We start from the raw sequence: 24,326 nt of genomic DNA on the forward strand, positions 1-24,326 counted from the left end.
TCATTTAAACCTAGTCTTTATTGCTACTATTACTGTTACTAATAATACAAACCTGAGATTTGTCTTGATAACTTCATCTCGTTTCGCTAATGTAGTTTGGCATTTTTTTTAACTGATCTGTATATTTTTCACGTACTACGTCACTTGAAACTGACTAATTGTTAAGTGAAGTGAGTTTATACCTGCTGATTAATGAAAATTATAATTTTGTGATGTATTATTTCTTGTATTGTCGATCGATTACGTAAAGATCATTTCAGTTAGTTTAATGCTTAGTTTAAATAAACAAATGACAGTGATTCTTATCAATTTTAGTGACTTTCATCTATCGAAGAATCGTCTTCCTGTTAGTGCGTTCGTAAATTTCATTGAAAGGAGGATTTTTTTGTTATTCTTGGCTTTTGAATCTCGAATAAGCAAATAAAAATCATTATAATCAGTAATGTTTGCCTAATTGTTTCATCATTCAGAGAGTAATCTTCTGTAGTAGGATGGTTTTTTTTCTGCTTCTTTTTTTGAAGTCCCAATTCTGGATTCTAGTGAACATCCTCCAAGTCATTCAACATGGCCACCTCCATCATCTAACAATACTCGTATGAATTATCCTTTAAAACCAGAAGAATCTTCGCCTAAATTAAAATCAGGTCATACACCTAGTGGTGTATCTTTGTTACCTCCAACTAGACGTCGTCTACCAGCTGAAAATTCCTTATCAAAAGGTTCACGTTCTACTAGTCAAAATTCTGTTAATAATACTGTTATTAATCATTCTGAATATTCAAATGTAGATTCAAACGAGTAAGTTGAACATAAAAATATTTTTCTTCATGGTTTCTATGAATTCAGTTTTTTAAAAAATCCCATAAAACACCTAGAATTGTACAATTTGAACTGATGTAAATACGTTTAAAATTGCTTATAACTGACTGATTGTATTTCACGGAATTTGTCAGCTCACCTAATCAATAGATTATGCGCATAACTGGCGTATGTGTACGTTCTTGGGTCACTCTTATCTTCAATGTGATAGAGCTAGTGAATCTCTTTAGATAAGTAGAGTAATTAACGCTCACAATTACTGGAGCAACATTCTTTGAACAAACGGATTCCTTTGGAATAGTGTTGATATGATGAAACGAAAAGTCAATTTTCGATTGAGTTTACTCATTATGATTTTAGTTCAAGATTCAATGTAATGATTACTCAATGTAGTATTTGCTTTTCCTTTCTCGTATGATATTTTATTCTGTCTAATATGCGATATTTTTGTATCCGATTGACATGAACTATGCTCAGTATGTGATTTGTTATAACTCTAAATGTGTTTCATATATGTGAATTACATTCTAATTATTAATCAAAATGGGTGTACAATCAATACATAAATGCGTGTATTTTAGACTAGAGGTGCAGTCGTCGTCGTGTTTTGGGGTTAATAAATCATCACTTATACCAGTCTTTGTGTTCTTACTTTCGCGTCGTGGGAATTGCAGAGGTCCCTCATTCCGAGTATAAGTGATAAGCGTTTCCGATATAACAATCAACGACAACCAAATACAAAAGGTAGCATTAAAAGAGCCAAGACAATAAGCATTCAAACGACAAATTATAATAAGTGTTAATGAAGATATTCACAAATTGCTATGATTCGCTTAAGCTTCTGATGGGAATAGTAACATTTTTCAGAAATTAGTTTTTGCTTACCAATAGCCGATAACAATCACTATTTTCATAGAATAGTATAAAATTCTTGTCAGTAATTCTGACGATACTTTATAAAGTCTTTACAGCTGTAAACGCTTCAGCATAAATCTGTTTTTTTTTCTAATCATTTTTAGTTCTTTCTTTAATGAGTTGACGTGTCCCAACAAATCTTCATCGTACTGTTTAGTAGTATGAATAGATGTTATAAACTGAAAAATACATATGTAGTAGTAACTAATTTTTTTAAATGAATTTTTCTTTACAATTCATGTAATTTGGGTATGACTCTTTTATTTAAACTTACAAACATTGGTATAAAAGGGCATTATCTCTGTGCTAATGTGGTATGGCAACTCGAACTGATGTACGTACATACATAGTTCTGCGTTGCTGCTGGCTGCTGGCGGTAGTATGAATAGGTGCTAAAAACTGAAAAATACGTATTTAGTAAAAACTAGTTTTTTCTTTACAATTCATGTAAGTTAGGTATGAATTTTTTATTTAAACTGACAAACATCGATGCAAAAGAACACCAATATATATATATATATATCATAAAAAGTAGTTATCATTAGAATTATGTGTGGCCCGGGATATTGTCCGTGTGCCTAACTCGAAGCAGTTAGTTTTCAAGCAACTATTCTCCTTGCCTTTGACTTAGAGATTTATTCCATGAGACAGGGGAACAACTTTAGGAGATGCGGTCACACGGTATCCGGTGACTAAGAGTTTGTTCCTACTCCAATTTTCCCTTAGGATCCTGGAGCCTATGTGCTTCACTGATTTGTAATTAGGGTTTTCTGACTCCCCTGGATTGACACTCTGTACCCACCAACTCGTTTAAAGCATCGGATATTCCTTTTTCATCCTCTCTAGTTTTTTTAAAAACCATCGTCACCGTGAAAAGGCAACGGGTAAAAATAGATACGATACGTATAATATAGTGGTTACGTAGCAGTGAGAACTCAATCCAAGAGAATTTACCCATTTTTAATTCATTATATGCGTTAATTAAACATTGACACTTTATCTTTTGTGACAAAATAGTGATTTTGTATTTATAACTGTAACGCTTGATGAAGAATTTGTCTAAAATAATTGTTCGCTCTAAAAACTTTTGTCCTTGAATATTCTATGAGGATTTTTGTGTAGTTATGTGCTTGGCAGTAGAAAAACTAAATTATATATTTTAATAAGAGTTGGATATGTCTGCTACTAATTTGCTTAGATATTCGACTCTTAGTCGGTGAGTTAACGTAAACAAGCTTTAGTCTACCCTTTCCATGACTTAACTGTGGCAGTAATATTTTTCACACAAATGTACATTATATAGTCTTGTTGTCCTTAATGTGTCTCATCGTTATATATCCCATAAATAATTTTGTGTATTTTGTGAATGAAATCCTTATTTTATTTATTTGATCCATCTCGTCACTTGATTTTTTCTCCTAAACTGAACACGAAAAATTATTAGACGGTTGCTTGTCTAAGTTATGTAAATTTAAACATCCTGGATGAAGTGCTACGAGTAAGGATGGACAGTTGTTAGTCATGCTATTGCATATAATAAAGTATATATTGATGTAACTATACATTTACAGATAGTTTTGTACCCCAGTGTATACTCACGTGTTTTTTTTCTCATGACTTTTTTACATTGTTTTATTTGTTTTCTCATTAGATCAATGAGTTCGAATCTCCATTGTACAGATAATCCAATAACCAGTAACGATACATCGTTGAAATTAAGCGATTATGATAAAAATCCTCTACCAGATAAACCACAGCTTAATAAAGTTCGTTCAGTAGTTAGTCTTTCTGGAACTCCACCAACATTACCTAGTGCTTTAAATTTAATTAATTCAAACGATTGGGAAGATAAAGTGACTGGATTAGAACTATTGGCACAAATTGTTACAGAACAGTCAGTACATTTAGTACAAACTACACAAACTGGTTCTGCTTCAGCTGGTTCTTCTAGACAGCCTGCTACAAATTTATCCAGTTCAGCGCCAACATTGATACTTACTGCCGAAACACTAAGTCAAGCTGTACAAGCTGTAATAACTGAATGCAGAAATCTACGTTCTCAAGTAATAAACACAATTTCTTGATGATTGAAATAAAATAAAATATTTCTATCATTTTTAAAACTCAGTTTCCTGCAAACATTTTGTGTGATTTGAAATTGATATGAGTCATCTGAGTTCCTAATTCTTTTCTACTAATGTTTCCACAATTTGAGTGGAGTATTCTAAATCCTTGATCATATGGGGATACGCTCGTCTATCTACAAAATCTGAATATCAGACTGTTTCCTTCTTTTTCAATTTCAACACGCTAGTTAGAAAATATCAAATGATCAGTAAATTAAATATCGCGTAGTTTCTCCATGCTGTGTTTGACGCATACACTTATCAAAAGTGGTGGATGGAAAACTTTGAATCTACAGTTTAATTTTGTTATTGATAAGCAATGATGTTTATTATGTGAATTTTAGTCTTGTATCACAATAAGGAACCTTCTAAATGCGTAATTCTATTGACTTTGTTACTAGAGGATACAGGTTGAACAAGTTAGGAATACTTTACTAATAATGGTCTAGATTTGAATTGCGTAGAAGTTGTCTCCATAAATTTCATCACTTCGACGTGGATTTCAGTTAGTATTGGGTTGTTGGAGAAATTTGGGACAATTTCCTGGTTTCACATTTATTCCCAAGTACTTCTAAGAGAAAAGCATTCGACATCAGATTTGAAGGTTCTGGGTTCTGTTCCCACTAGGTTCATTGTATGATAAAACAATTGTCTAGCGTTCTTTGTTAAAAGTGAAGCAGTGACTCAGTGGTTAAGATTTTCAAATTTCAGCTAATAAGCCCACGGATTCTAACGTCATGTTTCCTAATTTGGTTTAGACAGTGGCACAGTATCACCACCCCTCACATTTAAGGTGTGACTCGATTCTAAGTATTCGAATCTGTACTTAGTAAGTAGTTAATAGTGACACTTATTTATGCAAGGCGTATCTCCAGACTTCAATTTACGTACAAGTTCAGATCATTTAAATCTGTATTTCACATTCAGAGACGTTACCACCGAATTGTCTGGGTTGGAATTTACCTGCATTAGAACTGACATGTGTTCACTTACTGATATTACTCAACATAATATTATCTCTTCCTGGATTACGCTCGAATTCATCCGATGAAGCTTGGAGTTTATCCATTAGGTTAAATGATTTGACACGTTAGTACACTCTTTTTCTAGTTAAGTTATTGAAGGGAATCTACAGGAAGCTCTAGACTTTGTTATCGTGCTGCATATTACTCATCTATAATTGTCTATTATTGTTTTAGTCATATTGCCCAATCTTATTTCATGTGTTCTAATACCTCAATATGTTTTAACTTTGATATAATTTTAATAATACTATTCAGTTTGATAGATGATTATTTCATTATTTTTCTTTGCTTCGCGATAATCTAATGGAAGGTTTCACGTCAAGCTGTACAAACTATGGGTAGTTTATTTCAGGGTTTAAATAGAGCAATGGATCCACATGTCGATGTATGTATACGAGTATTGTTAAGTAAAACTGGTGAAGCGGCTGCTGCTTTCTTACGCGATGAAGTTTCTGTAATTATGGATGAAGTTATTCAACATGCTAGTCCATCGCGTACACTACAAGCCTTGATTCAACATGGCATAGGGTAAGTATAAATGTTATCTATGTAGTTATGTAGTAATATTGTCATCTGATTAATAAAAACAATATAATAATACCATCAAAATGAAATGAAAAGGCTTTCGCAACTACACAGGAAGACGAGTAGCTGAAGCTTTCTATATATTGTTTAATCCTACTGCCCTCAACAGAAACGAATGATTCACTATCTATCCGACTTGGACCATCTATCCGAGCTACTATGTCTGATTGTATTCACATCTCACGCCGTTATCGTACATACAAATTAAGCTCTATCCCTTCGCACCACAAATGCCACATTTTTTCGTTCTTTAACATACATACATACACAAATATACAAACATGCTTTACATAAATCACCTTGACTGGAATGACGTGACATCGACTTCTTCAGGCCTGTTTTTGATTGGTCATCCCGTACTATGACGAAATGGCCGTCCAGTGCTTATAGGTTTCCCATGGTGGTCTAGCTTTAATCGACTTATGAATCCAACTATTAAATTATACTTGCTTTAATCCTTTGTACTATTTAAACTTGGTTTAATTTAATTTGTTTACTTATTCTTTAAAGAATTGACTTACATTGAGTCACGAAACATCAGAAAATTTAAAAACTTAATTTTTCTGCTCACTGGGATATTACTTTTGTTAATAACAACCTATCCAATGCTCAATTTCTTTGAGATTACCAAGTCAAACCATGGTAGTGATAACTATTGCCATTTTAGTTATTAGGTCGTTTAAATAAAACTTTTTAATTAGCTAATTTTCTCATCTTAAATGACTTTTATCAAAGTGTTTCACTTACTAGATGTTTAAAAAATTATGACAAACCTGTGTAGATTTCTAAAAGAAGTGTAGTATCACTCTTAAGACCTACATCATCATGAAATACTAACCTATTTTCATCATATTAGCGTTGATCGAGTTCTATACTTAGAAAATGCAATACTACTTTTCAGTTAACTTTCAAATTCATCAATTAATTAGGTATACAGCCTGATTTTTTGTACTTTTTTACACCTATTGATATTGTGTGTGTACATTTAAGTTTACTGCATTGTTCTATTGTCTAGCTTAAGTATTGTTAGTAATCTTTTGGGATAACCAGTATTTTGACTTTGAATGTATGACCATTTTAATGGTTAGAATTTGATCAACACTATGAAGTATTTGACATATACGTCATTGCTTACTGTTCAGTGTTCGACCAATGGTAGTCCTACAGAAGATCACTCGTGGCCCGTATAGCTCAGTTGTATTGTTCCGGATTAATAAACTGGGTGATATGTGCTCGATTCCGCCAGGAAGCATTAGTTCCCTTGTGATTATAGGTACACCTTAGTGACGAGTTCCAAATAGCACTAAACCTGGGCTCGTAGTTTCCTGTCGACTAACTTCAACCATTACCTTACATTTCAATGCAATGTATGTGATGATGAGTTACTTAAACTTGCGGCCAAATCGCAACTTGACTTACATGAAATAGGTCATTACTCAGTGAGTAATTAATTGTAAATAGAATAATAAACTTCTAGTCGATCGTCGATACTTTTATTTATTGTTACACTCACTGATAATCCCTAAGATTAACGACTGTTAATGCATCTGAACTGTTGGTCAATCACTTATAGTCATGTTAATGAATTCGATAGGGTGAGTCATTCTACTTTATTGAAAAGTATAAGATATTCTGAGTATTCTATCCAAACATATAGAATTGTTTCCCCTTATGAAACTTTTCTTTTTGCCGATAGACTAATGTCACTAGTATTAATCAAAGTATACAATTTTCACTTCGTTTAGCAATTTTAAATAAAGAAGAGGCAGTTAACATGTCAGGCGATGTAATCCCATCACGTATATACTTAAACCTTACGAAATTTTGCTCCCTGTCTGTACACATCTAGTTTAAACGAGTTTGAAGACTCATCTACGTTTTGCCGTTTCCAGTCATACATATGGCCGTTTGGTTTTTCTACACTCACTCTTTGAAAACATGGCATGTGAACCAATCAACTTAAGAAACAAACGATCTTTGTTTAATAATAACATAAACTAATAATGCAACCAGAATACTATGTAATGTTCAAATTTTTCAAGAAAGAAATAGTATATATAGTGAAATGATTGAAGTGGGCTGTTTCAGTTGTTCAGGCTCAACAGTCTATAACAAGCTTCAACAGTAAAATATCCAAACATCCAATGATAAACATATATTCAGTTCTGAGATCAAATAATATGTATGTAGGCCCTAATGTCATCTTGAGTCCTACATTCATCTATTCAGTGGATGGTTATAAGTAGTTGTGTTGGAACATTGGTTTATATTTAGAATTTATTGAAATGAATATTCTTCGTTTATTTATATTTATATGTGTATATTTCTGTCTTGAAGTCATAAAAATCCAGCTGTTCGATTGCAGACAGCATTACTTGTCTCTCGTATCGTTGAAAACTTATGTAATCATGGACGTATGAATTTATCGAATCGTAACAATATTAATCGTGGATCTGGTGGCAGTAATAATAATAATAATCCTACTGTTGGTCGTTTATCATCATGGGGTTCAACAGGAAACTTGAATTCTGTTTCTTCAGCTAATTTATCTTCATCGAATTCAGTTTTTCTAGGTGGATTTATGGAACGTTTAGTTAGTGCACTTAGTCAATTTCTCACTGATGGAAATCAAGAAACACGGTAAGTTATATATATAACATATAAGTTTCATATATTTTCAGTTTGCTATAAACAACTATCTTTTAATAATTGCTTGTATGACCCGTGTATCAATTAAAGGGTATGTATAAAAAACAGGACTATCTAATGCATTACTTTGTGGTTGTGCAAACTGGTATTTAACAGTAAAGAACATTCATCAGCCATTACTGTTTGACCATAGGTGCCTTCAAAATAGTGTTTAGGCAAATTGGGATGTTGATATAATTGTTATTAATCATCGATTGATGTGATTAAGACATGTTACCTATGTTTAACTCCGATCTCACCTCGCCATGTGATGTTGGCTGGCGTTGAAGTAGGTTGTAATAAGCCTAAGAGAGGTCAACCCAAAAAGTAACATCGTGTGAAGTCGTTAATCATTAGTTTAACCCATATTGGTAGTTTAAGTGATTATTATGATTAATAATCTGAGACGATGAGTCACATGGATCAGAATCGGTCACAACGATAGATGCTCAATTTTTTACTTTAGTTTTCTTCCGCCTTGACTTTTTGTATCAAGTTCTCAGTTCATATTCTTTCTTATTATCATTGCTGCTACACTATTTGAACCTCTTTTTCTATTTTTCCTCTTAATCTTATGTCGTCGTGCTACTGAGATATGACAACTTGACGACACACATAACTTTGCCAGGCTGTATTTTATGTCCGACTAATTGCGTTATCTATTTATTTTTACTTGAGTGCATAATTTTAAAGAATTTTAACTTTGTCATTGTGAAGAATGTAATTGGTATTTAATCACTCTTACTATCGTCTATTAGTTTAACTCACAAGTTAGTTACTACCTGGACTCAGTAGCTAAATGGATAGCGCGACAAAATTGGGAGTCCTACTGGGTTCGAGTTTCGGAGTGAACATCAACTCTAGGATGCAGATACATCCAGTTGATGAGCCTCAAATAGGACGAAATACGTGTCCTGGATACCACTGATACCCACCATCTATTTATTCTTATAGTGCTTATGACTTAAGGAAAATATCGAAGCCTGACACAGGATGCGCATATGTCAATGAGAGATTGGTCATTTTCAGTCTTCAATGTCAATGATAAGATTCAAATAACCAATACATAATGGATGAAACTTCACCCGGTTGCACAGGCTAGTGGCTATCTAGACACAGTAGCTAAGTAGAAAACGCGATGACGTTTGAAGCAAACAGTACTGGGTTTGTGTGAACATCAACTCTGAGATGCTAGTACATCCAGTTGACGAGTCCAGAATAAGATGAAACGTGCGTCATGGATTTCACCACTAGCCACCATCCATCTTCGTTTATAATGTTTATAAGTTTATTTCATGTTTCATATTCATTTTTCTACTTTATTTTTTGATCCTATATTCAAATATTATTGTTATTCGTTTAACTGTTAAGTTGCATTCAAACTCTCAAAGTTTGAATTAAGTCAACAGATGAAGCAATTTACGATGATTGTCATCATAGTAATGTTATATAGCAAACATAAAGTTTTCGTTGCTGTACATAGTTGGTTTCTTTAAAATGTAAACTAATGACTTTTGCTTCATTTTTCTACGTTGATTTTACTTTCATGGATTCATTGTTGACTACTCCAGTCACCTGTTTGAAATATTTTATAAACTAATACAAAATTATCAGTATGGGGATTTGTTGAGATTATAGTATTTTAAAAGTCGAATTCACGAGTCGATCTAACCTTGGCTACCATTGAAAACCTCAGAAATTCATATATGAAAATACTACAATCCCCACATACTGATAATAATTATGTTTTCACTAGTGACTAGCTTCAAGATGGAAATCCTGGAGTTCTAATGAGAAGTCGCGGCCAATATAGTCCAATCCGTATCGGATGGAGACAGTTAGCCACCTCAAACAAAGGATGGAGGATTGCGCAAGATCATGGATCGACTGAAGTTAGACATTAACACTGTTGGATGCCCGTCCAATGGTCTTGAAGTTAGACGTTCGCATATTAGACCGCAGGTCCTGGGTTCGAGCCCGGCATGTGAAGTCGTAAACGCTCACTATTGAGCAATCCCATACTATAATGAAACAACTGTCCAGTGCTTCCAGGTTTTCAACGATGGTCTAGCTAACATCGACTCGTGAATTTAACTGTGAAAAAGCTGAATTGAATAATAATTTCATTTAATTTAAATATTGATATGAATTGTTTTCGATCATTTTATTCCACTCTGAATGTATATAAAAATTCTTAACTTTAATTCATTAATGGAGTTGCTCATGTTGTATGTATGCGTGTTTAATCATCTCAGTATGAAACGTTTTGTTTTAACTCAATCTATGTGTTTATATCTTTCTCGAACGTGTAACTATGGTTACAGGTGTTGTTGTGTTGTTTTTTTTTGTTGGAAAAAAAGTAAAATAATATTCAATGAAAATATTCAGGACTTAATGATTCTTAACAGATTATGTATAATTATTCTTTTTTCTATTAAGATTATAATGCAAAACATGAAAATCTTGTATAGGTTGAAGTGATGGTGGTTTGGGTCAAATTAAAGATACAACACGAACTCTACTATAATTTCACTGTTAGTTCTACATAGTTGTAGAAGTTCAAAACTCTTCGTTGGCTAAATATTATTTTGGGTGTAACTTAACAAGTGCTGTTTATTCATTTGTTTTTTTTGTGTGTGTTTGTTTTATGATATCTGGTGTATTTCAATTAGGTAATTCCTAGTGATTGGATCTAGATTTAGATTTTTTATATTGAGTGCCTTTTTGTTTGGATGATATATCTGTAATATTATTAAAAAATGTTGTGAAGATTTCCGGAGTTGAAGTTGCACATCACGAATAGACTTAGGTTAGACAATTGTTGAAGGAAGCATTGGACTATCACTTCTTCGTAGTATGGGACCTCTGTGGATTGCACATTCAAAACTCCACCTAAAACGGCATTTAAATTACTGATTTAACACCGATTGATTTACATTTCTAATTTTAGTTAATTAACTATATTGTGCGACCATCATGCAATTATCATCAGTGATATTTTTCACCCTTCATGTTGACTATGGTGTAAAACTTCAAATTCATTAATCCTCATTATACCGTATAACAGTGTATATGTACTTATTATTTACTAACATCAAAGGTGATTCTCGAAGTTCTAATAGCAAACTGTAACCAGTGCAAACGAATATGAGAACACAATATCACGAATTGACTGAAATCAAAAATCTCAACTCAATAATATGAAGTTTAAGCGTTCTTCGCGCAGTCTAAAAGTCTTACGTATCTGTAATACCTAAGGAGTCGATTTTGCCTTATGGGATAAAAACTCGTGTCACATTATCATTAACAACAAACTGATCTTAACTGGACTACTACCTGTAAGCACTGGACTGCTGTATGGGATACATCGGTTGTGGGCATTCACAACTATTCATCTGGGAAGTAAATCCAAGCTGTTCGGTCTCATGTCAATCTCTAGACTTCTGAGCTCTCATACTATGGTTCAATCAGTTCACAATACTGTGCAACTTTCATCCATCGCCTCCAGTGAATAACTGTCTCATATTAATGTACTAGTAATAATCATGCGCTCACAAGTGATAAGCTTCAAGATACAACCAAGCCGGTTGTGTGACAGTTATTTACTGCCGGCAGTTGAAGATAATGGGATTCAGAAAAATTGTACCAGTTCAGTGGTCTAGAGGTTAAGTGTTTTCTGCGAGAGCGAATGGCTTGGGTTCACTTCCCAGATAATTGGTTCTTGGTGGGCACTACTGAGGAGTCTCACACTAGCACGAGACGGCAGTTCAGTTCTTACAAGTTTTCAGTAGTGGTTTAGCTTATATCAGTTCGTGACTTAAACTATGAGTATTACCATCAGGCTGAATCCTTTTCACAGCACAGTCTTCACTGAACCTCCTTCTTATGTAGTTCTTCCAAGCTGTGGAGCAAGCTATCTATTCAATATATGATGTAGTCGAATGGTTACATTTTTCTTCCCCACCTGTTCAAATGTCATTATCTTCCCCTTTCCTGGGTATATACACTATTTGTCTTCCCTTAAACCTTGAGATTAAAATTACTTTATACCTTTCTAATTCTTTCTTCCTGTACTATATCCTTATACACAACCTTTCTTTTATATATTACTACCATTAAAATAACTAGCTCTGTGAATTTGGTGTTCATCTCATTGTGCTAATGATGTATGGCAACTTGGACCGATGCGTATATGTGCTGAATGACTAACTGACTTCCTTGGTATGTTACAAGGTATACGTGTATATCTAAAATGAGAGAGCATTAAGTTTTACTTTTGTTTTATTAAAGTAGTATTCTACTACCAGCTTCGTATCATGAATTTATTTGATTTAATTTTTACCTAAAATAGATATTATGGACGTCGTTTATTAAGTACATTGATGCAACATCCTGATTTTGAAAGAACTGCTCAACGACAGTTAACTGGTCAGCCTCTTCGAGCTGTAAAAGAGGCGATTGATCAAATTCATCAAAAAGTAAGTTGTTTTTTTACAAAGATTTGTATATGCAAGAAGTGAGGCTTTCTTCTAAAGAAATATATAATCATAGTTCTGTTAAAGTCAATTGTATCAGTTGATCGGAACTGATATTTGTTTACCTGAGTACATTGTTTCTGAACTTTCATCAATAGATGGCGTAATCTGAATACTATTTCGCAGACAACGGATTATGTAATCACTGTTTACATTTGAATTATCTAAATTATCGGAAATCTCTTGTGAATGATAAGTATTCTGTTGATACAGTGATACATTTTTAATACAATCTTGTGTTATAAATAAGAACTTTCGTCTAAATTTGAACGAATAGTTTCACAATATTTGGGCGCCGAGTTAATATGAGACATTAAAGAGGAAGAATGTATTTGTAAAATCTCAGCGAAGGAATATGAAGTAAATCCAACGTTTCGCCTGGCAATCTGGTCCAAGCTTATTCAAGGAAAATATAATCAAACAACAAAATTATCGAATATAAATAGGTACATAGTTCTCTGGTTTCCTGTATACTGAATAAGTCATCCAATCAACGTTAACAATGTTTAAAGTAGGTATTTCCATTAGTGTGTAAGAAACATGTTGTGTTACAATTGATTGATCACTGGGTGGTGATCAATGTCATGCGTGTCTAGTCCTTATTAGTGCAGATCGAATGCGATCGATCATGTTGCAATGTGGCCACCAGTCCAGGTGAATCGATATTACGGACACTATATATTGAGATTAGATGGTGGTTGGAGGTAGTCGACAGGAAACCCTGGACCTGGGTTTCGTGCTACTTGGCACTCGTCAGCAAGGTGTACCTGTAATCTTGAGGGAACTGGTGCTCGCTAGTGGATTTGATCTCGTGTCATCCAGCTTCACAGTCAGAGACGTTACCACTGAGCTATCCGAGCCGCGATATGTGGTGTGAAACGTAGTGTTAAGATAACAGATTGTGTGTATACGTAAGTGATGTGAGAAGAAATTTCATTCAACTATATATTGTCTTCGGTCTGTGTATATTAGGAAAACATATCATTTTATATATGATATGAATCAAAAATGTCACAGCATGCATTAAATGAAGATAAATAAACAAGATAAGGAAACAAGATAAAAAACTGAATTCAAAGAGGAATGTATTTGTAATTGAAAGTTTGTGTTATTTTAATGTTCCAGTCAATTGTTTAACATATTCAGATAAGATAACTGATTTGAACCGTTGAATGTATTATTTATTGACTAGTTAATATGATATAGATCGATAGAATTGAATAAGGAGTTCAGTTTTACTTATTAATTATTAGTTGCCATGGGACAGCCAGTCGTATTCCATCTCTCCTGTTAATACTGTTTGAAGTATCCCATGTATGTAGGGCTTCGGCTGTTAGTCGTTCTTTGTAAGAATTAAAGCCTTTTTGAATGATTCTTGAACCATTGAAATCAATTGTATGACCCGATTCTATCGAGTGTAATGCTATTGCTGATTTGTTCTCAAGTTATCTTTACATCATCTGAGGATTTAAGAATGTGTTTTAAGCACAGTTTGTGTTCCTTCACCCTCACATTATGTTATTTAAAGCGTTTGTGTTTATCCAAAGTTATCCTGCTTTTAGTTCTGCGATCAGTTTGAATTTTCATCCTAACTAATATGTATGTGTCCTCAAATTTACAATCTGATTTGCAAAAAGGGTTAAGACGATTCACATGAATATATTAATTCTATATGAAAAATTATATAAAATACATATATGGGTGTGGACTACATTACCTTAAACTATTACATATTCATGTCAAATTTTGCCTGGTTTATACAACTTTGCACTCATATAGCACTATTTCGTAGTTTCAATTGTTGATCTGATTGGGATATAATAGTCCTCAATATAATAATATCAACATCACTTGGTGCTTGCACTAAACTAAATTTAACATATATTTAACATATAAATAACATAATCTGTAGGTATAGGGTTATAGAAATTATTGAATTTCATTGAAATATATGTTGAACAACCACTGAAAACCTGGAAGCACTGAACAGCCGTTTCTTCCAAGTATTGGACTTCTCAGTAGTGCACATCTACGATTCTGCATGCAGCAATAGGACCCAAGACCTCTAATCTAGTGCACGAGCACTTAACCTCTAGACCACTGAGTCGGCATCCAACTTAAATTGGTTTAGGATTTCCATGAGATTCAACAATATCAACAACTTTTGATTGAGATCATGAACTGATTGATGTTAGACCACCATTGAAAACCTGGAAGCACTGGAAGGCCGTTTCGTCCTATTGTGGGACTGCTCAGCAGTGCGCATCCACGATCCCGCTCGCAAGATCCGAACCCAGGGCCTTCAGTCTCGCGCGCGAACGCTTAACCTACTGGACCACTGAGCCGGCATCCAGTGATCTTAATGTCTAACCTCAACCCTATATTTACAGTTATCGATTCTTCCATAGTTATTTTTCTTATTCGTCCTCCTTGATGAGAGTTTCCCGATATAACGATCTTATAATTTAACGTATGTACACCGATATTTTAACAATTATTACTATCATGTTCAGGTTGTTGAAGCAGCTGAAGAGAAACCACAATATAACACCACTTTAAGTTATTATTGCAATGTTTATTGTTCCTGGTTTATGATTAACATTATGTGTTGTAAGATAGCACGATATATAGAATTATATGTCATTTTAATTTTATTTTCATAAATTTATCAAGAAAAACTAACAATAATACCACCATCTTGTTTAAAAACATTATTTCACGTAACCATGGTGTAAATCCTTGATTTATCTTGTATTATTATTACTATTTCTTTTTCATTCTGTTTTATAGGGCGTTGGAGATTTGCCTTCTTCAATGTCATCTTCAGCTGGTTCTCGCCGTAGGGGGTTTTCACCAGCGACAAGATCTCGTGGACCCAGTGCTGGTGGTCTTGGTTCCAAAGCCTAATATATATATATATATATATATATATATATATATATATATATATATATATATATATATATATATATCCCATTTGCATATCCTCTAATTTCTGAATACATTTTCAACTTTTGGTCATTGCTAGTCTCAACTTTCTTGCAAATCCGCTCATATATATATACAAAGATTGTTTTACGTCTCTCCAGTCTTGTTTTAATTTAACTAATACATAATTCCATCTGGTTTTTTGTTCAACTGTAAATGTTTAGTTTTCTCCCAAGAGTTTTTTTAAATGAAAGGATAAAAAGTAGAATAATGATTTTTGTATTCTTGAAGTACACAGTGTTGAGTGATTGAAAACCTTTTTCTTATTATATATATATATATATATATATATATATATATATATATATATATATATATATATATATATATATATATATATATACTATTAAGTAGTAACAATACAGAGTAGAATAATAGTGTTATTGTCCTGTGATTTTTTTTGTCTAGTTCACGTCTTGTATTTTTGTAACACTATTTTCTATTCCTATCCTCTTAACCAAGAAACAAAAAAAAACACAGAAAAAACAAATAAACAAAACAGATTGTCACTGTGTAGTGACTAATAATTTGAATTTTTTGTTTGTTTGTCTCCAAGATAGTCTAATTTATTTATTTAGTTTCATTCAACAGGAAAATTGATTGAATAATTGCACAATACTTTATTCATGTAAAAGTGATATTGTTTTGATGAACAGAAAAAAAATACATTATTTTGTTAAAAGTATAGATCTCTTAGTTGTTACGTAATTGTTTGTAATCTTATGTTAATGATACATTGTTGCTTACTTCAATCTTCTCTACTTGATTTTCTTCTTTTATTATTTATACTTTTTACTTAGAATTGCTATTGATAGTAACTGAGTAAATATTAATGATAACTTCTTTTCATTTTTTTTCATCTTTAATCAATCGCTCATGATAGAGTAGTTACTGTGGACTAAGCACATTCTTTCTCATTTTAACACTACATTTTAGTGTGCACGTACAAGTTTATGACTTTAACTATTTTATATTCTTTATTACTGTATTAAAAGTGATCACGTTTGTTCCATATCATTTCTACTATCTATTATATCGGTTGTAGATTAACCTTTGTTTATTCCATATATATATTTGATTGTTCTTCTTATTTTTTTAATCGTATTCTATTAATCTATCAATTCAATGTTTTAATCCATATTAATACATTGAATTGATAATAGTTTGTTTAAAAAGAAGAAAAGTTAAGTACATTGAATTGCTCACGAATATAAGGTCTTTTATAATTGATTTTTATTTTGCTCATAGTGTCATAATTGTCATAATTATCTTATATATATATATATATACTGTAATATCATTTGATATTAGGTCAATGTTTTATTATTATTATTATTATTTTTTGTTGTTGTTGTTGTTGTTGTAAACAAAACAACAAGAAAGAAGGGGAGTATCTATTGTCTTATTCCTTATTCTTTCTTTTTGCATGTATTCAGTTATTGTTCCATATGTGCCTCGTATAGAATTAGAGAAGGTAAACTCAACTACACATATCGATAACGTCTCTCTTTTACCACCCCCCCCTCTCTCTCTCTCTCTTCCTATATATTGATAGATGTGATCATAAAATTTATTTGACTTTATTCATTTATCATAACAACGGTTATTATTACTAATATTACAATTATCGTCTTATTGAGATAGTTTTTTTTGTTGCTTCAATAAAAGGTTGTTTAGTTTTTCCCTTCTTTTTTTTCTTTCTTTCTTTAAAAAGCACAAAAATGATAGTGATTTTTCACCTACCAATTTGTTACTATCTCTCTTGATGTATTTGATTAGATCTTGTGAATATAAACTAATATGATGTATTGAATGAATTCAAGCACAAATCACACAGAAAACCTATTTTGATCTTTATATATAGATATTTTTTTTAATAAAAAAAAGAAAAGAAAAAAAAAACTTTCAAATAACTGTCAGTGTTTGTGTTTTTTTTGTTTCTTTTACGTTTTAATTTTGTTTCTCTTGGAACAATAAAATCGCATTATACAATACAATTTTATTCCTAGAAACAATATGGATAAACAACCCATATCAACATGAATGGACCTATACATATATATAAAAATAAAATATATATTTGAAGTTACTTTGCAAACATTTTGCTTTTATGTTTTGATTTAATTTCTCATTGTGTATGTTTATGATTGTTTGTATGGAGTAATGTTTATGAATGACATCATTATTATAATTACCTGTTATGAAATGACCAATGGATTCAATCCTGTAGCTTTAAGTTGACTTCATTATTGACAATCAGTGATTATTTCCATACATGTTCTGTTGATTATTCTGATTCATAACAACCTTCAAGTTTATAAGTCAATAATTGACCAAGATTACTTACTTACTTACGCCTGTTACTCCTCGCAGAGGAGTATAGGCTGCCTACCAGCACTCTCCAACCCTGTCCTGGGCAATCCTTTCCAGCTTTTTCCAGTTTTTATTCATCCTTTACATATCTTCTATTTCCCGATATAATGTGTTCTTTGGCCTTCTTCTTTTCCGCTTCCTTTTCGGATTCCAAGTTGGGGCTTGCCTCGTAATGCAGTTGTGGTGGTTTTCGTAATATATGTCCTATCCATTTCCATCGTCTTTTCCTAATTTCCTCCTTAAACTGGAAGCTGGTTTTTTCTCTATTGATCAAGATAAATATGCAAACATATAAAGGATAGGCAAAATTATTTCTTTTCAAAAAGCTAGAATGAATGAATATGAGTATTTCAAGGAGTCACTGCTACTTTATGTTATCAATAGAGACTACTTTTCTGTTATCCTTGTCTTGTATTCAATTTATTAGTGTTTTGTCACATATGTACTTGTGTAGTGAACAAGAACATATGTGAGGACAATCAAATATATTTGAACATAACGTTACAGAACATCTTAGTAAAATCTCAGAACCATATAATAAATACTCCATTTGTAAAATGTCATTAGGTTGTCTCAAACTTGACTGTTCCTTTTGCAAATATCAGTCAATCGTCTAAGATTTCATTGTTCTTTCGTTTCAGAACAAATAATTCTTTGTTCTCGTTTTCTTTTCTTCGTTCTTCTTAACCTTCTATCTCCAGACATTTCAATTTCCATTGATGAAAAATACTACTTATATCTGTCGACATCTGTAGCACACACCACACTCGTTATAAGTATACCTGTCCTGTTGCTTTTTTTTTGAAAAAAATATTCAACAGTAGGATTCAAAAGCAATGTTGAAAATATTCAATTGAATTTCTTTCCTTTTCCAGTTTATTAATCATAATCTATTCGAGATTATTTTAATTTCCTTTGGTGCTCATATCAATGTATGTAGTAAACAGTGATCTTATTTCGTTCAAATATTGTAAAAGTAGCTCTTCTTCCTCAGGTCGTTTCAGTCAGGTTTGTTATGCTCCTAACGAAATCCTAACTTAAGATGGTTATAATAAATTTGAAAGCATAATGGCTTGATATAAAACTGCATAGCATTTTTCATTATGATGGAGCCTGTAGTGAAATCCGAATAATCTCAGATTTTGATAAGCTACAAACAGCTATACAAAACTGCATTACGATTATTTACAGTCACGTATTAGATATTTACTATCAAAGTTTGATAACCATGTTATCGTAATATGTGATATGAATTTCGAATAATTGTTGCGTTATTTAGTCATTTAAACGGATTTTTTGATTTAGTTTTATTTGATGAATGAAATTCGCAAGAACTGGCGAATAGAAGTGTGGATTAATGGACCACGGATCAGTAACTAATGTCCTTCTTTGCTTAAGAGTACACAAATTCATTGAACTAAGTGGCTTGTGATTGTAATTCATTGTGTTTAACATTAAGCGATTGGCAAGAAGCTTTAGACCTATAAGTGTAACAAGTAGTTTAACATTCATTATTAAGAGAAACTTACTTTATGGTTCTTTGTAATGCTATTTCAATAAAAACATGTATTTCACTTCATGTTAACTGAAAAATGAAGGTTATGAGTAGTTGTCTAAAAGTAGAATGATTATTTGATTCGTATCATCATTACAAACATCACTTTTATACCCACTATGTATTCCAAGCCTTAGCTTTTGGAGATTGTTGTATATCGGGGAACGTGTTGATACATTTTTAGTTGTTAATTAATCAGTAGACTTTCTGTGAAACAGAATGTTTTATTAACTTTATTCAATTAATTTATTTAGTATTGTCGATCAGACTATCTACTTTACATATATTAATGATTCATTAAGGTTTTGTAATCTAGCCCATGTCTAAGCATAATTAACACTATCCATCAATTACTTTTAATATCGAAATAAGTAATATTTACTAATGACTTTATAGGTATCGATGCCAAAGTTGAACTTGATAGTTTCAAATAAATTGAGCGTTGGGTAGAAAGTTAATAATAAATCCATTTTTTTGTAATATTCCAATGGGAAGAAAAATTGTATTTCCGACGTTTTGCGACTTAATGTAAGCCACTTCTTCTGAGTAGATTGAAGAAATGACTTACACTAAGTTACAAAATCTCAGAAATACAATTTTTCTTCTTATTGAAATATAAAAATAAATGTATTTAATAAATAAATATGTACACGTTTCTATCGGTCACGAGTCATGTTGGTAGATGCAGACTACTTGGTTGGGGTCCGCGTGACTATCGTAACCAATGGTTGTAGACTCTGGGTGACATGGCTCAGAATCTATCACAATGACGAAGGTGTATACACTCTCTGTCTTCCCCTAAACTAAGAGATTAAAATCGCTTCATATCTTTCTTTCTATGAATTAATTCTTTCTTCCTGTACTATATCCTTATATGCAATCTTTCTTTTGTATATCACCACCTCTGAATTAACTACTTTTATGAATCCGGCGTTCATCTTGTTGTGTTAATGAGGTATGACAACCTGGACCGATGCATATATATGCCTGGTCCGACGTAGCTGACTGACTGTTGGTTACGAACTCAAGTAATTAGTGAATTATCCTGTGGTAAGAACATTTTTAGAAGCTTTATGTGTTAGTTGTTATTTGATAGTTAAAGTTATTTGTAGACAAGTCATCAGTTTACTTTAAAGATATATTACAAATAATACTTGTGAAAGCCCATAGTTTTTAGATAAGACTATGTGAAATACCTTAAACAGAGAGTTTTCAGGTTCTAATTGAGACAGCATATAATCAATTTCGGTGTTAAATTTATTCATCTGATAATAATAATGATGATTATCCTATTTTTAACTGGTAGAATAAATGCATCTATGACTAACAGCAAGATTCAAGACACACATTTCGTCCTAATTCGGACTTGTCAATTGAATACATGATCCCAATTTTTATGTTCATATTGAGACTCAAACCACTGACTATTAGTGACGTATCTAAAATAGGACAAAATTGGATTTCTATATTCCATTGATAGCTACAAATCCAATTATTTTATAAAATCTTTGAAAATTGCTTATTTTGAAGTAATCCACGCAGGATACATATATTCTTACAAATATTGATTAAGATTTAGTCATTATTATAAACTATTGGAAAGTTAAAATCTTTTGTAATGATATCACACTCTTGATGTCTTTCCGTGACATTTTTATTTATTTAAACACTTAAACATAGGTACGATAAGGAACTAAATAGATATGCGTTACATAAATCAGTCGATTTGTGTGAGGGCTAGGTTAATGCCCGGGTGCCCTTACCGAATCAGGTGGTTTTCTTAGGAGACCACACCCCGACTCTTTGATCTAAAGGTTTGATCCACAGGGCAGTGGACCAGCGTCAGGAGATGAAGTCCCCTGGTAGCTGGTGACCAACGATTGGTTCATACGCCGTTTGTTCCTTCAGGATCCTGGAGCCAGCCCATGTGCACCATTGATTTGGAATCAGGGTTTTCCAACTTCCCTAGTTGAACTCTCCGTGTCCATCAACCCGATTAAAGCGTCGGACATTCGCTTTTCGTCCCCTCAATTCCGTAAGCAACACCCCTGTCTTGAGAATGTAGTGAGTAGGACTTCCCTGGCAGTGATTGTATGTACGTGGCCATGTGAGAGCACTTCGAGAGAAAGAGAGAGAGTTAACTCTCCCCAATCTCGGTTGTACCAGGGCATTTGGGGTCCTTTTCGTGACATCATAGCTACATGTTCGATGATTATTATCCTAAACATGATCTTGTTGATCCTTTTTCTAATAATATCTTTGATATTCTTTTTACCATTTTCAGTCATTTCCAGTGATTAACTACTTAATTCTCACATGAAACTGTTTATTATTATTATCAAGATATCTACTGTTTTCTTATATTAACTAATCATAAATATATGTTTGGATATTATTGAATTCTAGACAGTAATGTCGTCGTCTAATTTAGAAGCACCTCCATTAATGCGAAAATTATTAATTGGACAATTATTTCATAATACTGATAAATTGCCAATATATAATTCAATTCGACAAATTTGGGAAATGGATCTCCTTGACAACAACATCACTACCACCAATAATACTAATAATAGTGTTCTGAAGAAATTATCATGGTGTATGCTTTGGTTACAAGGTAGAATCATTAAAAATTATCAATCACCTAATAATAATAATAATAATAATAATAATAATAATAATAATAATAATTTCATATTAGATGATGGTACAGGTGAATTATTAATTATTTATGATTTAGACAAAAACCAACCAGTCAATTATAAAGTAAATATTGGAGATTATGTTGCTGTAATTGGTAAATTAGTTCAACCTAATAAAGATAATGATAATAATGATTATGATGATAAAAAGGAATGTCTAAATGGTTGGCATATTCTAGCTAAAAGTGTTACACATTTAACTGATCATATTATACAACAGGATAATGGTGAATTATTATATACATCATCATCGTCATCATCACAAAAGATCATGTCGAATTCAGCATTTTATGAATTATCTTGGCCTTTAGAAGTTATAGATATGACATATTCTGTATAAAATTGAAAATGTTTTGTAAATACTATTTTTTTTATAATGTAAAATAAAAATGTTCACATTGACGAATTTGTTTTATACTTGTTATTTAGTTTTCTGTTCAAGTATTCAAAAGTTTGAAGTGATTCATATTTCCTTACAGTTTATTTTAGATTGTTCAATAATTTAATAGTCGAATTCATGAGTCAATTGAAGATAAACCTGGAAGTACTGGACAGCTGTTTCATCCTAGTACAGGACTCCTCAGCAGTGCTCGTCCACGATCCCACTCGCGGGATTTGAACCTAGGACTTATTGATCTCGCGTACGAGCGCTTAACCTCTAGACCACTGAAGTGACCGGCATTGTGCGGCGTTAATGTCTAACTTCAATCAATCCCTTTTCAACAATTACTGTTCAGTGATTACGTAGGGTCTTATAAAGTAACATATCACTGTAAATATCTTTAGAAAAGTGTAAAAATTATAATCAAGCGAAAAATTACAGCTTATTTTAAAATGTAATACGAAGTATTATTTTACAATGATTCTTAGTTATCTTTAATTTATGCATTAAGAATTCAGTTGAAAGTTCATATCCATTTTCAGCTATTTCATTTCAAGTACTTGGATCGCATTAAAATCCTTAACATAAAACGTGTACTAGACTATGCTTCTTGTACATTTTTAATGAAATTTTTATGATCCTTCTTCCTGCATGCTTAAACTTTGAGACCTTCATTGATGTTTAAAATTCTGTTTAATTTCACGAACACTATTGGTACAAGTTATCCATTTAGAAAGCGAACAGTATGTAAGTTTGTTTCGGCAGTAGTGCATAACTAGTTCAATCTGTGTAAAATTTAATAGTTAGACATTTATTTATCAGAAGTGGTTTTGTGGAGATTGTAGTAATTTCAATAGTTGCGATCATGAGTCAATGGGAGCTAGACCACCATGAAAAACCTGGGAGCACTGAACGGCCGTTTCGTTCTGTTGTGGGACTTCTCAGAAGTGTGCATCCACGACTCATGAACTCAACTATTGAAACTACTACAATCTCCACAAAACCCCCTTCTGATATTAATCAACATATGCTCACTAGTGACGGTCTCCAAGAGGTATTTCTTCGAGTTCTAGCGAGAAGCAGTGAACAGTGGAGTTCGACCGGGTCTGTTATGAGATACTAACTCACTGATGACAATGGTGGATGTGTCGCTGAATTTCGTGGATTAGTTGAGCTTAAACATTAACACCATTGAATGCCGGTTCAGTGGTCTAGTGCTTAAGCGTGAGACCGATAGGTCGTGGGTTGGAATCTCGCGAGGCGGGATCGTGGATGCGCACTGATGAGGATTCCCATAGTAAGACGAGATGGCTGTCCAGTGCTTCCAGGTTTTCCATGGTGATCTAGCTTCAATTAACTCATGATCTCAACTATTGAGATTTATTTATCGTATATAAACGCATTAATCTCAATATACATTTTGTACTGATATATGTCATTTTGAGGATTCGCATTGCGATAATTTATATTTGTTCATTTTACAGTTGTATTCTTATTTATACATCAAAAGAGACTAATTGTACCACTGAGTACCAAAGAGTAAAATAATCCAACCATAGTTATTTTCTTATCTATATAAACTATTATCTGAAATATTAATTTAATTCATTTGGTTTAATTATTTGACTTTTGA

At 32.5% G+C, this 24,326-nt stretch overlaps 2 protein-coding genes across 2 annotated transcripts in view; both read left to right on the forward strand.

The window, feature by feature from the left end:
* The window catches only part of MS3_00010037 (uncharacterized protein), a gene marked incomplete at both ends in the record, with an annotated part of 95,794 nt that extends 80,194 nt beyond the window's left edge, over positions 1 to 15,600 (forward strand). The window contains 6 exons of the mRNA XM_051218374.1: positions 522 to 798; positions 3,386 to 3,797; positions 5,196 to 5,413; positions 7,808 to 8,110; positions 12,510 to 12,636; positions 15,484 to 15,600. Coding sequence (XP_051073039.1) covers positions 522 to 798; positions 3,386 to 3,797; positions 5,196 to 5,413; positions 7,808 to 8,110; positions 12,510 to 12,636; positions 15,484 to 15,600 — 1,454 coding nt within the window. The remainder of the gene's footprint in view (positions 1 to 521; positions 799 to 3,385; positions 3,798 to 5,195; positions 5,414 to 7,807; positions 8,111 to 12,509; positions 12,637 to 15,483) is intronic.
* A 6,292-nt stretch (positions 15,601 to 21,892) lies between these two features.
* On the forward strand, positions 21,893 to 23,071 carry MS3_00001631 (uncharacterized protein). Its single transcript, XM_051209097.1, has one exon. It carries the CDS (start codon positions 22,022 to 22,024, stop codon positions 22,649 to 22,651), a length of 630 nt encoding a protein of 209 aa, XP_051073040.1. The 5' UTR covers positions 21,893 to 22,021; the 3' UTR covers positions 22,652 to 23,071.
* Positions 23,072 to 24,326: the final 1,255 nt, after the last annotated feature.

Source organism: Schistosoma haematobium, chromosome 1, assembly GCF_000699445.3.
Source record: "Schistosoma haematobium chromosome 1, whole genome shotgun sequence".
NCBI lineage: Eukaryota > Metazoa > Platyhelminthes > Trematoda > Strigeidida > Schistosomatidae > Schistosoma > Schistosoma haematobium.

Coding starts and splice junctions, on each gene's coding strand:
- MS3_00001631 (XM_051209097.1), top strand. CDS start 22,022: ATGTCGTCGTCTAATTTAGAAGCACCTCCATTAATGCGAAAATTATTA.